Raw genomic sequence first — 14948 nt, forward strand, 5'->3', positions numbered from 1 at the left:
AAACTTTCCTTTGAAATACGACCGACCATTCAAGATAATATGCRAGTTCATCAAATATTTAGATATTACAATAAAAATGTTTAAACCAAATGATAATACATCAATCAACAACAATAGTTTTAGACGTTTCCAACCCCGATGCTTTTGCGTTTTTGACGTTGAGGTTGGTCATGTCATGATTGTCATCTACAATTCAAAGTTAAAGTTAAGGTCGGGTTCATCGGGTTGTAGGGCTGGTCGGGATTTTTTGGGCCTGACCCGATACCAACCCAATAAGGTCGGGTTGGTTTTTTTTTTAAATTCGGGTTGGGTTGGTCGGGTTCATCGGGTTTTTGAGCACCCCTAGCTGCCACCTTGCTCCATTCAAAGGCTTGATTTGCATTGTAACACATTATTGTGTATGAGACATAAGAACTAAATAAACATAAAAAGGAAGCTTAGAAACTAAAACCATTTCCCCGTACACGAAAAGTCAACACGAATTCTTTGAAAATTTTATGATATTTTTAAATTTATATTTTATTTAAAAGTAAAAACATTATCCATTTTAATCAAAACCATATTATAACATATACAGAGACGAAATAACGCGAAATGTTAAAATCGAGATATATCGCGTTGCATTGTGCGAGTACCTTTTTAATATATAATAATGATTTTGTTTAAAAAAAATTAAATAAAAAACTACATTTATTTAAAGAAAATCATCTTAAGACGACCTAATTGTAAAATAATTGAAAACAAGAATTAATCGTTGCAACCAAACTTCCTAATTAAACCCCTTTTCCACGCACACCGCCAGCGTTCGGGAGCCCCAAATTGGACCCAACGTAGACACCCAGTTGAATCTCTCACTAATCCCCCCTTTATCGTTCGTTGCTTGATTCTTGAATCCAACCAGATTTTGGTTTCTTCATCATACTCCTTTTGAATTTCTTGTTTTTGTGGATTTTTCATCCCTCGACTTGACAGAATCGTCGGCGACGAGTTGTTTTGCATTCCAAGCTCGCGATTGACTTTTGGGGTGCGTAAACTGATTTCTTATTTCAAGTGAATTAGTTAGGGTTTTGGTTTTTATTGTTTATGATTAATTATAGGTGTATCTCTTAGGGTCGTTTATAAATTCATGAGAATTCGAGGTTTTAAGTATTGTTTGGTTTTGAGCAGGAAGATGCTAATGATGATAAGATGAATCAAGGCGTTACTGACACCATAACCACACTGGACCCGAATTCACTTGAGGTAGGGATTAAGCTTCTTTTTGGTCTTTTTTGTTTTTAATCTTTATTGACACCCACAGAAACAACACAGTAACATGTGTATATAACTCCTACATATGGTTGGCTGGTTAGTCGATTTTCAAGGTTGAGACAACATTGAATTGGTTCTTATGGTTCAAAGGTTCAGTCTTTAACTATAATGAGTTTTAAACAAAATTAGGTTGTTGCCAGTCAAAGTTTTGTTCCAAATGAATTAGCTTGTCTGAGGCATTACGTAAACCATTGGGAAGAAAGAAGTCATATGAAATTTACCTAGTTTTGTATGAGTCATTTGAGTTATGCACCATGATGCATATGAGTCTTCAGAGTTTCGTCAATTTTTATTAAAAGGTACAGGTCTAGTTATTTATGGATGCTCAGCCACTGATGTTTGATTTAAATGATAATGCCCTCCACAAGTTGTGCATCGTGGCAAATGGCAATAGTTTTCTTGTATACTTGTCCTACCACAGATGCCTGAGGACTCGTGTGAGAGCACATGACCAAAGAGATTACATCACCTCTTTCATCTTTGAAACCAATAGAGGCCTACTATGAACTTTTAAACAAATCATTACCTTAATATTGTCTTAGTCCATTTTTGGGTAATGTTAAGTTGTGTGTCCAATGTTCAACAAACACTAATTCCCCATTTGTGGACTGAATGAATAACAACTAAGCTTTTTCACCATCTTCGCTGAAGAGCTGCCATTTAGTGGTTATTGCTGTTAATATTCTTTATGCATTTCCAGTTTCACCTTGTAACTTATTGCAAGCCCTCTTCTGTCTTGTGATCATTTCATTGTATATGTCAGCTTGCTCCTGCATGGCTTAATTGTTTACTTAGATGCCAGATTTCTTGGTTGATTTTTGATGATGGTGTATATTAACTAAAACCAATTTTTGGTCCGTTTAATTTTTTAAGCATCATGCTGTTGATTCGAGCCATGGACAAGCACCATCAAGTTATCCCCCATCTACCAGCTCTGAGTCCGCATCCTGGACGATGTACGGAGCTGTTAACGAAGCCACAGGCAGCAAAACTTATCCCAGTACCAGCTTTAACCATGATCAACATTCAGAACCCCACCCAAGAAACATTCAAGATGGAGAGACTGCGGCATCTGCTGGCACTGTGTCAAGTTCTGGAACAGCTAGTCTAGAGTATGCCAACTATGCAGCATACCCGAACAGTGATCCATATGGATACGGAAGCACAGGATATGCAGGTTACTATAGTAGCTATCAGCAGCAGCCAACTCAATCATATCCTCAGCAGCAACCAACTCAATCATATCCTCAGCAGCAGCCAACTCAATCATATCCTCAGCAGCAGCCAACTCAATCATATCCTCAGCAGCAGGCAAATCAATCATATGCTCAGCAGCAACCTAATCAAACATATGCTCAGCCTGCAGGAGCCTATCAAAGCACAGGTGCTCCTCATCAGCCTATTTCCTCATTTCAGAATACAGGTTCCTATGCTGGACCTGCCAGTTATTCAACCACTTATTACAATCCTGGTGATTATCAGACATCTGGTGGTTACCCAAGTGCGAATTACAATAGTCAGACAAACTCGTGGAATCAAGGAAGCTATGCAAGTTATGGTCATCAATATCCAAACTACTCTGCAGAATCTAACATGGCTTATAGTGCTCAAAATGCTCCTGCAGCACCCCTCCAATATCAACCGGATTATAAACAACAATGGACAGACTATTACAGCCAAACGGAAGTGACCTGTGCTCCTGGGACTGAAAATTTATCTTCTACCAGTGCATCCAATCTGGTATCTCCTCTTCCTGCTGTTGCTAGTGGGTATTCTGCTCTAAGCAGCCAGCATCTGCCATCTACTGCTCCATCCTCTTGGAGGCCAGAACCTGGCTTATCTGAGCTGTCCTCAGTGCAGGTTTGGGGATTGCTTTTCCCGTATTACTTAATAGTAGTGTGATGCCTGGATTTTTTTTGCAAAGTAATTGTAGTTTGTCGGAGACTAATCATATCTGACTGGCCTTTCAAGCTTCTAATATTTAGAACAAATCCGGATTGCATCCAAATACAATATAATACATAAAGCTAACATTGTTAATTGTTTATCAATCCTAGCTGCTGTGTTATTTGCCAGGGTTTGCTGTACCTTGAGAAGTTCTAATTGTAATTTGATTATTATCTTATTCTCAGAACCAGCAAGTTCCTTAAGCTTTAGAATGTGTTTAGTAGTACCTGTAACCTGAAAGTTACATATAATGTTTCCTCAGGGATATAAAGTATAGAACTAGTCTAGCAGATTCCTACCTGCTTAGTCGGTCCAGGTGCTCACATGTTGCGTGGAACAATAGAAAATTGGTGATATTAATTTCTTTATATAAATACTCAAAATTTACTTTTTTTTGGATGACCAAAATTTACTTTCTTAATTGTGCACAAGTAAACAGTTATCGAAATCATTTCTTGTTGTATTCAGTGACCCAGAATCATATTTATTACCATGTTAAAATTCAAATATCCCTGCTAATTTGTTGCTTAAGGTTTCTGAGTTATTGGCCGAGTTATACATTCAATAGTTTGTGCCTTACAGGAATGACTCTACCTCTATTTTAAGCATTTTCAATGTGCAGAGCTAATTTCTTATTAATATTTCGTCCAATGTAAAGGTCCATTCCTATTCTAAGTGTTGCCACTTATAGAAATTTGGCTCAATGAAATTCTTTTTGTTCCTTCAGGTATTGTGTGGCAACATCTTCCTTTCCAGTTTGTGTTTTATTTTGCACTTATGCCAATCCTATTTACAAACATTTTTTGGTAACGATTTCCAAGTTCACACAATTTAATTATTGAGATCTTCAAAGTCAAGTTTCTAAAACCAGTTCTCCTATAAAGTATTGATGAATCGCCGATGATAAATGAGATTGCCGTCTAAACTATGTTATCTTAATTGGTCATGTTACTTTTCCTTACTTCCATGATAGAATAGATCCCTTCTCTCTCTCTCTTTCACACACACACACAACACTTACACTCACTCACACATATATGCACTTCCCCCATCTTTAATTGGTTAACCAAAAAGATAAGGGGCTAAGACATTGAGAGTAAGAAAGGGGGAAGAAAAGGAATGTGTCAATGAAGCTTGAGATTGAGTAAATTGATTTGGGTCATTCATTGTTTTTTGTTCTGTTTTGAGAGATTAAACGTTACATCCCAAGGTTGTCCTAACTTGGTAAAAGGGACCTCTGTCGGATATGTGTTATTAATTACAATTTTCATGAAATAACTGGCTACAATGATGGGTTCACAAGGCCATATGCATACCAGACAGTGTACAAATAGAAAGGAGTTAAGCTGTTTATTATGGGGGTGAGGCTTGCGAAACTTGTAAGACACTACATTGTGCATGAATGGTCACAGATTCGATTCATGAAACGAAGGCTCCATACAAAAGAATACTTAGTATAAAGACTTGCCTCCCTACCACTTGCAAAGATGATGTACTGATGGCATCCTTTAATTATAAGTTCTCTCTTATTGGCTACTTTAGTGGGAGTTAATGTGTCTATCCATATACTCAAAGAACATCCCAGATCTATCTTTTGTAATAGAATGTGTATTTACATGCATACATCCATTCATCCTTGTATACATTCATAAATCCATACATATATAATGCATATATACATATAGACAACCTTACATCTGTACATACATACTTATATACATTCATGCACACATACTTACATGCATACATCTGTTTATCCATACATCCATACATACATACTTCCATGCGTTTATCATTAGAACAAAGATAACAAACTATCATATGCATACAAGTTGAACTAACAATCTTATTCTTCTCTTTTTCTCATGTTTCTGACATGGTATGATGGAAATTGCACGACTAAAAGCAAGGAAAGAAATTCAAACAGTAATGAACCAGGGATGATTTCTATCTTTTTGTGGTTTTGGTGTTAAGTGGCTTATAATTCTCAAATTTGGGAGGGCTAGATGGGGGTTTCTTATTATAGCTCTTCAGTTTCTTTACAGAGTCCTGATTCTACATCCCTTTCTCAACCTTCCGTTTCTTGTCCACTTGCTGCTACCTTCATGCTTCTGATGTTTCTAAGCAACGGTTTTGCAAACCAAACAAGATGAAAATTAAAAACGAACACAGCGATGGATGTCTCCCATCAGAAGCCTTAGAGTTTTCCTTGCTGACTTGTTTATTTAATAGACATCAATTATGCAGAACTAGTACACATCAATTATGCAGAACTAACATAGAAAATGTAACTGGATGGGCATAATTTGATTTTTGAGCGGTTATTGTGTCATTGCACAGATAGTGGTCGCTGTTCTCTGTATCCGGCATCTTTGTATACGTAGTTCTCAAGAATTTAGTTGCTTCTGTAGCTCAGTTTGTTTGAACCCGTGTAATCCATAGGCAAGGTGCGGTGTAAAACCTTGAAATGGCCATTAGGTAAAGCTGTAATGACGATTAGAAAAAGTTGCCTTTTGTGAATAAGGCCTTTTATGGCCAATATTTTTCTGGCTAAGGAATGGGAAATCCTTCTACTGTCCCATGAATATTGGCTTGTTTTGAATGTTTTCTACTTCTGGAAAAAAAGGCATGCACTGCACCTTTCATGAAAACTTTATTTTTAGACTCGGACGTTGGAGTGCACAGCACGTCTTAGCTGCCTTAGTCTGAACTGGTAATGGTGTAATGGAGTTGTAGATTGTTGCTTTATATTTGTGACTGGTCATGTTTATATGAGATACATACAGCTCATTGTGATATGGACTAAAATGTTTTACGATTTTGTCCTCAGCCTAGTGCAGCAATTAACAATGTTCAAGAAGGATACTGGAAGCATGGGGGTCAAGGTTTGCAAAATTATCATGTTAGTTCCGCGCAATCGAACTTTCAGAAGCCTTTGGATTCAAATCCTATTCCTGGAAGCTTCCAGGATCAACGAAAGCCTGAAGTCCCTCAACGACCAATTGTGCAATATTCAGCTTCTCATCAGGTTGCACAGACTTATCAATCATCTCCGCAAACTGCAATACCCTTTGATTCAGGCAGGGTGAGCAAAATGCAGATTCCAACAAACCCTAGAATCTCGTCAAATTTGCCTGTGAGTTTGCCCAAGAATGACAATGCTGCAATTGGTGGAGTGACCAAGCCAGCTTATATCAGTGTCTCACTTCCAAAGACTAATGAAAATGCGTCATCGCATGTTGCTGCAGATTCTGCGTTTAAGGTGAGACCCTATGTGGATTAAGTCATGCCTGTAATCATATATTTTATGTTAGGGAAATTTTCAACTAAGAAAGTAATATCCTCTCGGTGGTAAACCTCCTTAGCAGTAAGTTTGCTACAGAAAAATTCTCAAACCGTTATAAGTATTGACTTCTCTAGTTCCCCAGTTCTTTCACCTCCTCCAGTAGACCATTTTTTAATTAGGCATGCTAGAGAGACCACATTTGAGTTGCATTATACACAGAAAAATCATTAAAATGTATATGATTAATATAAAGTTCATTATCTTCCGAATTGTCTAATATTCAACATAACTCAGATATTACTCTCAAGATGCCTGCATAATTTTACTTTTTGGTGTTCTCAGTTGTAAATATTTTCACTGAAATTAATCTGTTAAATGATTTCAATATAATATAGACCGGCTATATGTTTTCAACATTCAACTCATCCCTCACCTGCCCCTTGTTAAAAGGTTGATTATGTTGCACCTTTCAGTACGAGGTGTGAAAAACTTTACTTCTACATTCATGTTAAGTTCTGGCTATGCTTAAAATGTTCAATCCATCCCATATTTAGTTGGGTGTCTGATTTATATGTTTCTACTCGCTTTCTATAGATGACAGCATAGTTTTGAGTGTGTAGGCTTTATAAGTGTAACTACTTCCTAAATCGTTTATGCTTCCAACTTTTCTGTGCTAGATGCAGCTTCTGTTTGTGTTTCAGACTTTCAGTTATGTTTGGCAATGAATAAATTGGTTTCCACAATTCTTGACATTCTATTGGGACCCATGGGGTTGGAATGATTGAGGCGGTGATAGAAATATGGCAATATCTGCATCAAATTTATGCTTTTGCACTCCACTTTGTCTTCCAATGGGGGTAGTGCTAACCCTCGGCTGGTCTAGTGTAGTTGTGATCAGTCCACTTGCATGCAAGGGAGTCATAAAATCTGAACAGGATGGAAAGATGTTGTTCCCATCCTTCTACTAACTGTATACATTTTTCTCCTGATGTCAACTAATTTTGACACTGCTTCTCGTACGTATGTGTGTATGTATATATTTACATGTATATATAGTTATGTGCATGTGTGTGTGTACTCAAAGACATGGGAACCCACATCCAGGTTGAAGAGTATATGAATTGAGTTCTTACAACGTCCTAAGAGGCAAGTTTTTCTTATACGTTTGTCCCAAATTAAGTGCTGGCACCTTGATTTAGAGTGTTTGCATCATTGTTCCTTTGCCCTATCTAATCTTGGAAACTAGTTCATTGTATTGTTTTTACTTATTAGTACGAGGAGCTAAAGTGTAATGATAATGGAAATACTGAAGTAAATTAGGGATGAGGGTAACCATACGTTTTTTGTTTTTAACAATACAAACTGTTTTAGAAAAGTAAGCGTTTGATTTTAGAGGACTTCCATGGAAGGAGAAGGAAATGGATTAACACTAAAACCTGCAATAATCTCATATGAACACAGCATTTATTTTTCCGTATATAAGATATACATAAAACCATGGAACCATGCATGTGAATATGCAAAACGAGGGTGACTGATCACCTTAAAAATTCACTACCATACACAGGGGATGATTTAAGTCTAGTGGGTATGTCCATTGTCATTTACATTGGGTAAACTATCCCCTTCCACAGGCACGGTTTAGTGAATCAGAATCAGTAAGAGTTTGGATGGAGGGTTTACCCAACTGTAGATGTTTGTTTCAATTTTAGTAACACTTAATAACGAATATTGATTCACATTTATCCATCCCCTTTCCATGTTAAAAACATGTTTTATTACTGGCAGTGTAATCATTGCTCATAATTGTCTGGATTTCCTTGGATTTGAACTAATGGGGCCTAATTAACTTATAACATGTTAAGTTCTTTCTGTACAGTGATGGATGATATCATTTACTAGTCACTGAAAATTGTGTTGCTTGCAGCCTGGTATGCTTCCCAAGTCACTGCGTGGATATGTGGAAAGGGCTTTGGCTCGTTGCAAGGATGATAGACAGATGGCAGCTTGTCAAGATGTCCTTAAGGAGGTAAGTTGCCTGGCTAATGTATGAACAACATGGTTTGGTTTATGTCTGGGTTAAGATGATACATATGCTTCATGTGCTTGTGGGAGTCAAGAGTGTAGAATTATACATGCTTCTTAAGCTTTCTTTAAACACCTTTAAAGCCACATCTGTTTCCCCTTTATGATCTTGCGCTTCAATTAATCAGCTTAGAATTGATTGGCCTTGATCAAGATATGCTTCGCATATTGTAATGAGGAGCTTTATTGAGCCTTAGTTGTTGGAAGTTATAGTGTTTTTTAAGTGCTTGAAGTTGAATAGAACTACAGAAGTAGGTGAGTGGATCAGAAGCAAAAACTTCACTTTATGGATGATCGCTTCTTAGTATCATGAACATTAATCTTCAAGTTTTTGTAACTAATTAGTTATACATAAATTTATTATGTCACTTGCTAAATGTTTCAAAGGCTTTCCAATATATTATGTTTGCCTTCATCTGAAAGCTAACGTTCTAATACCTTTCGGAACATTGTTCAATCAACACATTGCTTAGCTTGAAGTCATGAGTTCCCGTTCTCATAGAAACAATGTGTGTGCCACAATCCTCTTAGGATGGTCTATTGGCTTGTAATAAGCTTGCCAGAAAGGATCTGCTCGCTACCCTAGAAATTGTTTAATGACTCACGACCCTGGAAGCATGCTTGCTTTGTCAGTTGTAGCTCCAGTTGTATCTAGGGACCCTTAGTCACTGCATTTACTTGTCATCCATTGTAGCTGGTTCCATCAATTGGTTATTTTTTTATGTATAATGATGCAATGAAGCCATAGATGCTTGATGAACTAGTGGTCTTTCTCTAATGCTCATTAGTTGCTACGGTGGGTCTTCGAGCTACTTTTAGTTGAAGCTTGTTGAATTTGAAGATTTTTGTAATGGGTTTAAGTAACATGAAAATAGATTTGGTAATACTATGCTGTGATGTTACTTTTGTGGATGTTTACGTTGCTTAACTGTACTTTGCTTATCGGAGAGTATGTTGATGTTCCTAATGGGACTTCTATTTGATTATTTCAGGTTATTACCAAGGCAAGTACTGATGGTACTCTTTGTACCCTAGACTGGGATACGGAGCCTCTTTTCCCACTTCCCAATACCAATGCGATTAATAACGAGTACGCTCTTTTTCTTTATGTATAGACGGATGTACACAATAGATATGTTTATGTTTGGTCACCTTGTTTTCCTCTTTAAACATGATTAGACAATGATGATATGTCTTACTGGATAAAAGCTCATCTGATATGATGGTTTGGCCTTATCGCTTACATTAGTTATTGTTGGCAGCGGAAAAAACTTTGATCTGCTCTCAGAGCATTCATTGTTGTTATTCTGTGAACACGAAAAATATTTTGTGCTTGTAGATCAGTCCTCAAAACCTTTTTGTTTTTACAGTACTTTGAATAATTCAATTCCTCCATCATCACCGATGAAGAACAGAAGAAGTCCAAGCAGGCGTACCAAAAGTAGGTGGGAGCCTTTACCAGAGGAGAAACCAGTTGATAAACAAGCATCTTTTACTCCCAATAGTGTAAAATACAGTGGAGGCATTCAAAACCACGAAAGGGATAAGCAGGTGTGTTTGTCTCTGTTTGCTCTCCCTATTGTCTTCTGTTTTGTGATGATGCATCTGAGGCCCGGAATCCATTTATAATAATGTTATGCTGAAACTTGGTTTTTAGATTCTAAATATTTTCAACAATCAAAGGGTCATTGGCCCGGCGTTATCCCGGTTACCGGTAGATACCAACCTCTCTGGAGGTCAATGGTTCAAGCCTCACCAAAGGTCTGGAGTGTATGTGAGTTTTACCATATTTTAATATTTTATATATTTCAAAAAAATATTGTCTACATCCCCGACTTAACCTTTTGGAAAGAAACAGGTACAGGTACAAATACATTTACCACGTTCCGTTACCTTGATCTCTGTGTCCAATTTGACACTTGATATCCATGTTCTATGGGGTTCAATATGTGCTTGTTTTATGATTCCTGTTGTTTATCTCGATAAGATGATTTTATTTTCTCTTCTAGTGCATCTTAGCGACACTCAGGAGCAATATGCTTTTCGTCGTACTAGCTTCATATTGAAATGAACTAAGATGCCACATGATATATCCTATTTGTATGTGTTTTTCTACAGTTTCCAACAGGACAACCGGAGAACAAGGATAATAAATTTAGTCACCTTAAATTTTATATATCAAATCAGAAAGAAACAAATAAAGCGGTTTTTAGGCCTGCTAAGAGGCAACACATTGGTGACGGTCGGAGTGGATCCAATAACGGTGACTCATCCAGTGATAGTGATAAAGAACAAAGCCTGACGGCATATTACGCTGGTGCGATTACACTTGCGGATTCACCTGAGGAAAGGAAGAGACGTGAAAGTCGTTCAAAGCGTTTTGAAAAGACTCATGGCAATCGAGCAGCATATAATCCTACGAGAACCAAAAATGTTGGAGCTGGAAACTTGTACACTAGAAGGGCATCTGCGTCTGTGTTGGCAAATAGTAACAGTTCCAGTGATGGTGCCAGCAGGGCGGTTGAAGATATCGACTGGGATTCTCTTACTGTCAAAGGAACTTGCCAAGAAATTGAGAAACGCTACTTACGCCTCACTTCTGCACCCGATCCTGCCACTGTAAGTCTTCTGTTTCTTTCTGTTAGGATTTTCCGCCGAGATGGAATGATAGATGCTCTCTCCGTCCCAAAATAAGTGTCCGTATATCTGTTTTATTTTTTCCCAAAATAAGTGTCTACTTTCAAATATAAGTGCCTACATTCCAACTTTACTCTTAATTATGAGGTGGAGAAATTCATTACTCTCGCTATTATGGTAAAATTGTCCTTTAGTTAATTAAAAAGGGTAGTAATTAAATATTTCTAAAACCGTGTCTTTTCATTGTGGACATTTATTTTGAGAGGGAGGGAGTAAATTAGTGGCTTCTTGTGATCTCAGTTTTACTTCCCTTGCAGGTAAGACCGGAAGAAGTATTAGAAAAAGCTTTGCTTCTGGTTCAAGATTCCCAAAAGAACTACCTATATAAATGTGACCAGCTAAAATCTATTCGGCAAGATCTTACAGTACAACGGATACGCAATGAGTTGACTGTCAAGGTATGCTTTATATTTTCTCTTTAATCTTTATTGTATCTTACCGTAATGGCGAACTGACACGTCTTTTAGTTGACTACTTTCTCCGTTCCAAAGTAAGTGTCCACTTTCAAAAACCGATAGTTATTATTTCCTAAGGGGGCGTTTGGTTCTTCTGATTCCGGAATCTGATGGAATTGGAATGATCAATTCCGTTGACCAAATTCCATTATGACGTTTGGTTACCCATGGAATGGAATTAAAAAGTGCAATAATTAAACATTTCTAAATTTGTGTGGTTTTTTTTTTATTGTGGACATTTATTTTGGGATGAAGGGATCAACGTATTTCACTCATACAGGCATCATTTCTAATCGTCTAGTCTACAATATTCAGGTCTATGAAACTCATGCACGATTAGCAATAGAAGTTGGAGACTTGTCCGAAATCAATCAGGTTCGTCTTCTCAATGTAGTTATATTGCTTTGATCATTCAATGCTGTTCATTATTTACTGTTTTCGTCATAACTCATAAGTTTGAATGAGATCTTAATTCGTAGGCTCATAAATGGACATCTAAAAATCCGCTCAACAAGCTGAAATTTGTATCTATTTCAAGTGGTTTTTACCTGTTAGAACCAAAAATACCCGGCATCCAAATTCTTTTCCTATAATATTGATGATAAATTAAATATTTTTCTTGACAATATATTATAAAAGTAATGATGTATGTTTAATTATTAGTTTGCTAAATAATGTTTTTGGTTATCAAAGCAATGTTATATTCTTTGGTTATTAAACTATATGTTTATATCACTAACTGTCTAATATCAATACATCATTCATGTAAGTCTAATAAAATATCTAGCAACATTTAAATGAATATAATATCTTGATCGTATTGAAATCCACATCCAATAGAAATAGCTATACCCGTGTCTCCATCCAATACAAGTGTCAATGGACATGACTATGGTCATGCTCTATTCGTTTATACCCCAATTAATTGGGCATACTTGTCGACTTACGTCATCCATCTAATATGGCCATTGAAGATGTCAACTTGCTTTTTGGATTGGATGTTTAATGCATTATGCCTGTTTAGGTATTTACTTATTTGACTTTCTTTATCACACTTTTCCACAAGTGGGGCATCTTCATGGAAAGAACGGCTCCATCCTTTGGGTAGAGGCCAAGTCTGCGTACATCTCACCCCCCAAGACCCTGCCCTAGAGTGGGATATGTTGGGATGTTTTGGTTTGGTTTACTTTTTTACGGTGATACAATGTTTGTTGTTTTTACAGTGCCAATCACAATTGCAAACGCTCTATGCCGAAGGAATCAAGGGGTGCCATATGGAATTTTCTGCATACAATTTACTTTGTGTTATCTTGCACTCTAATAACAACAGAGATCTCTTGTCAGCAATGTCTAGGTTTGTTGCATGATGTAACTGCGTCGATTTCATGCATCTGCTGGGCCTAGATGTTCTTGTATATTTGTTTTTCTAGTGGATTCCTTGAAGTGAAAACTTGTGTTGCATCTGTAGGTTATCGATTGAAGCAAGAAAAGATGCAGCGGTAAAACATGCTCTTGCAGTCCGTGCAGCCGTCACCTCTGGAAACTATGTCTCGTTCTTCAGATTATACAAGATTGCTCCTAACCTGAATACCTGCCTTATGGGTGAGTCTCCATTTCTTTTCTTTTTTGGGTAACCGTGGGTGTCTGGGCCAGCTTGTCCACAGATCGAGTAATCCCATGGGGCCCTGGGCCCTGAGGAGACTCGAACCAGCAACCTATGGGGAGGAGCCCAAGGCGTAGCCTTTATCTGTCAGTTGAGCTGGATCCTGTTTCCTGAATATATGCTTAGAAACAATGATTGTGTGTTTGCTGTAGATCTTTATATCGAGAAAATGAGGTATGCAGCTCTGAAATGCATAACTCGTTCATATCGTCCCACGCTTCCAGTATCATATGTGGCTCAGGTCCTTGGCTTTCCGTCAGCTGAAGTGTCGGATGAAAAAGATACAGGAGGATTGGAGGAGTGCACGGAGTGGTTGAAGGCTCATGGTGCATGCCTTGCCACCGATAATACTGGAGAGATGATGCTTGATGCCAAGGTATGTTACCAATCCTGAGTGGCGAGACTTTTGTTAGAGTCCAACATTGGCTAGATTTTGACCATTTTTCCTCAAGAGTTCTTTTGGAGAGTAATCTGATGGGGTTCCACATATTCTCATAACTTTGTACTCTATAGAGGCTGGATTGCATCCATGTGTAATTACCACAGTATGTGTAACAACTTGTTGCAGTAAATGTGTCTCTGCATCACAATTTTAAACTTGACACAAGTACCCACATCTGTATCGTAAATATCCAAATATATGACATTTGCACTATTATATGGCGGATGATATGCTAGGGGTATTCATGGAAACATCCGCTCTACTATTTGGGGTAGAAGATAAGTCTGTGTGCCCCACCTTTAGGTTATTAAAAAAACCAAGACAAATTAAAGAATCATGAATTACTTGAATTGAACATTGACATTCTAAAGTATGCTAAAGTTTCAGTTTGCAGTTTAACAGTTAGATTCTTTTTCCTTCTTTTCGGCAATTTCCAAGTAAATAGTTTTGGTTTCTATATTTAACTTCTACTTATGTAATTTAGTGAAATATTAGCTATATAATTTACATTAATCAGTTATAAAATCCGTGCCGTATGTGGGTATTTGGGAATATCTAAATGCGTGCAGTTTGGCTACTTGACCAAATACAAGATGTGAACGGTTTTTGCATACCCATTAGCTTAAACCGGATTTGGTTCTGCAAGTTAACGTTTGGTTTGGGTTTTGGATGTGCAGGCTTCCATGGCTTCTCTGTTCATGCCAGAGCCAGACGACGCAGTGGCCCATGGAGATGCCAGTCTTGCCGTTAATGATTTTTTGACTCGTTCTTTATCATAGCCGGCTGAATAAAGCTGTAAGAAAACTAGGTTTGCTAACACTGGGATCCCGGAAACTGGCCTGGAATTTATACATGGCGTGGTTTTGATAGGGGATCAAACGTGTACCATCGTGAAGGTCGATATAGAAGAATACGGATTGGTAAGTTGATCTAATATGTTATTTCGATTAGAATCAGATGTTGGATTGGAGGAACAGTCATTCTTTTTTATAGAGGCACAATGTGTATCGCAGATTGATTGTGGATAATTTATTGTGTTACTTTTTATGATTTGATTGCTTA

The 14948-nt window shown here is 37.4% G+C and overlaps 1 protein-coding gene across 2 annotated transcripts; it reads left to right on the top strand.

Annotated features, from left to right (window-relative positions):
* Window positions 1-797: 797 nt before the first annotated feature.
* LOC112508830 (SAC3 family protein A-like) lies at window positions 798-14948 on the top strand. Of its 2 annotated transcripts, XM_025113621.1 has the most exons (14): window positions 798-1024; window positions 1168-1242; window positions 2185-3171; window positions 6089-6520; window positions 8472-8573; window positions 9622-9719; window positions 10000-10180; window positions 10748-11248; window positions 11584-11724; window positions 12097-12156; window positions 13005-13135; window positions 13250-13383; window positions 13597-13820; window positions 14564-14948. In XM_025113621.1, the coding sequence occupies exons 2-14, from the start codon at window positions 1189-1191 to the stop codon at window positions 14663-14665; spliced, it is 3147 nt and encodes a 1048-aa protein (XP_024969389.1). In that variant the 5' UTR covers window positions 798-1024; window positions 1168-1188; the 3' UTR covers window positions 14666-14948. The 2 variants fall into 2 exon arrangements, with proteins under 2 accessions (XP_024969389.1, XP_024969390.1); XM_025113622.1 differs by lacking the exons at window positions 798-1024; window positions 1168-1242 and having other exon boundaries at window positions 2437-2695; window positions 2794-3171.

This window comes from Cynara cardunculus (assembly GCF_001531365.2).
Source record: "Cynara cardunculus var. scolymus isolate 2C chromosome LG 3, CcrdV1, whole genome shotgun sequence".
Classification (NCBI taxonomy): Eukaryota; Viridiplantae; Streptophyta; class Magnoliopsida; order Asterales; family Asteraceae; genus Cynara; species Cynara cardunculus.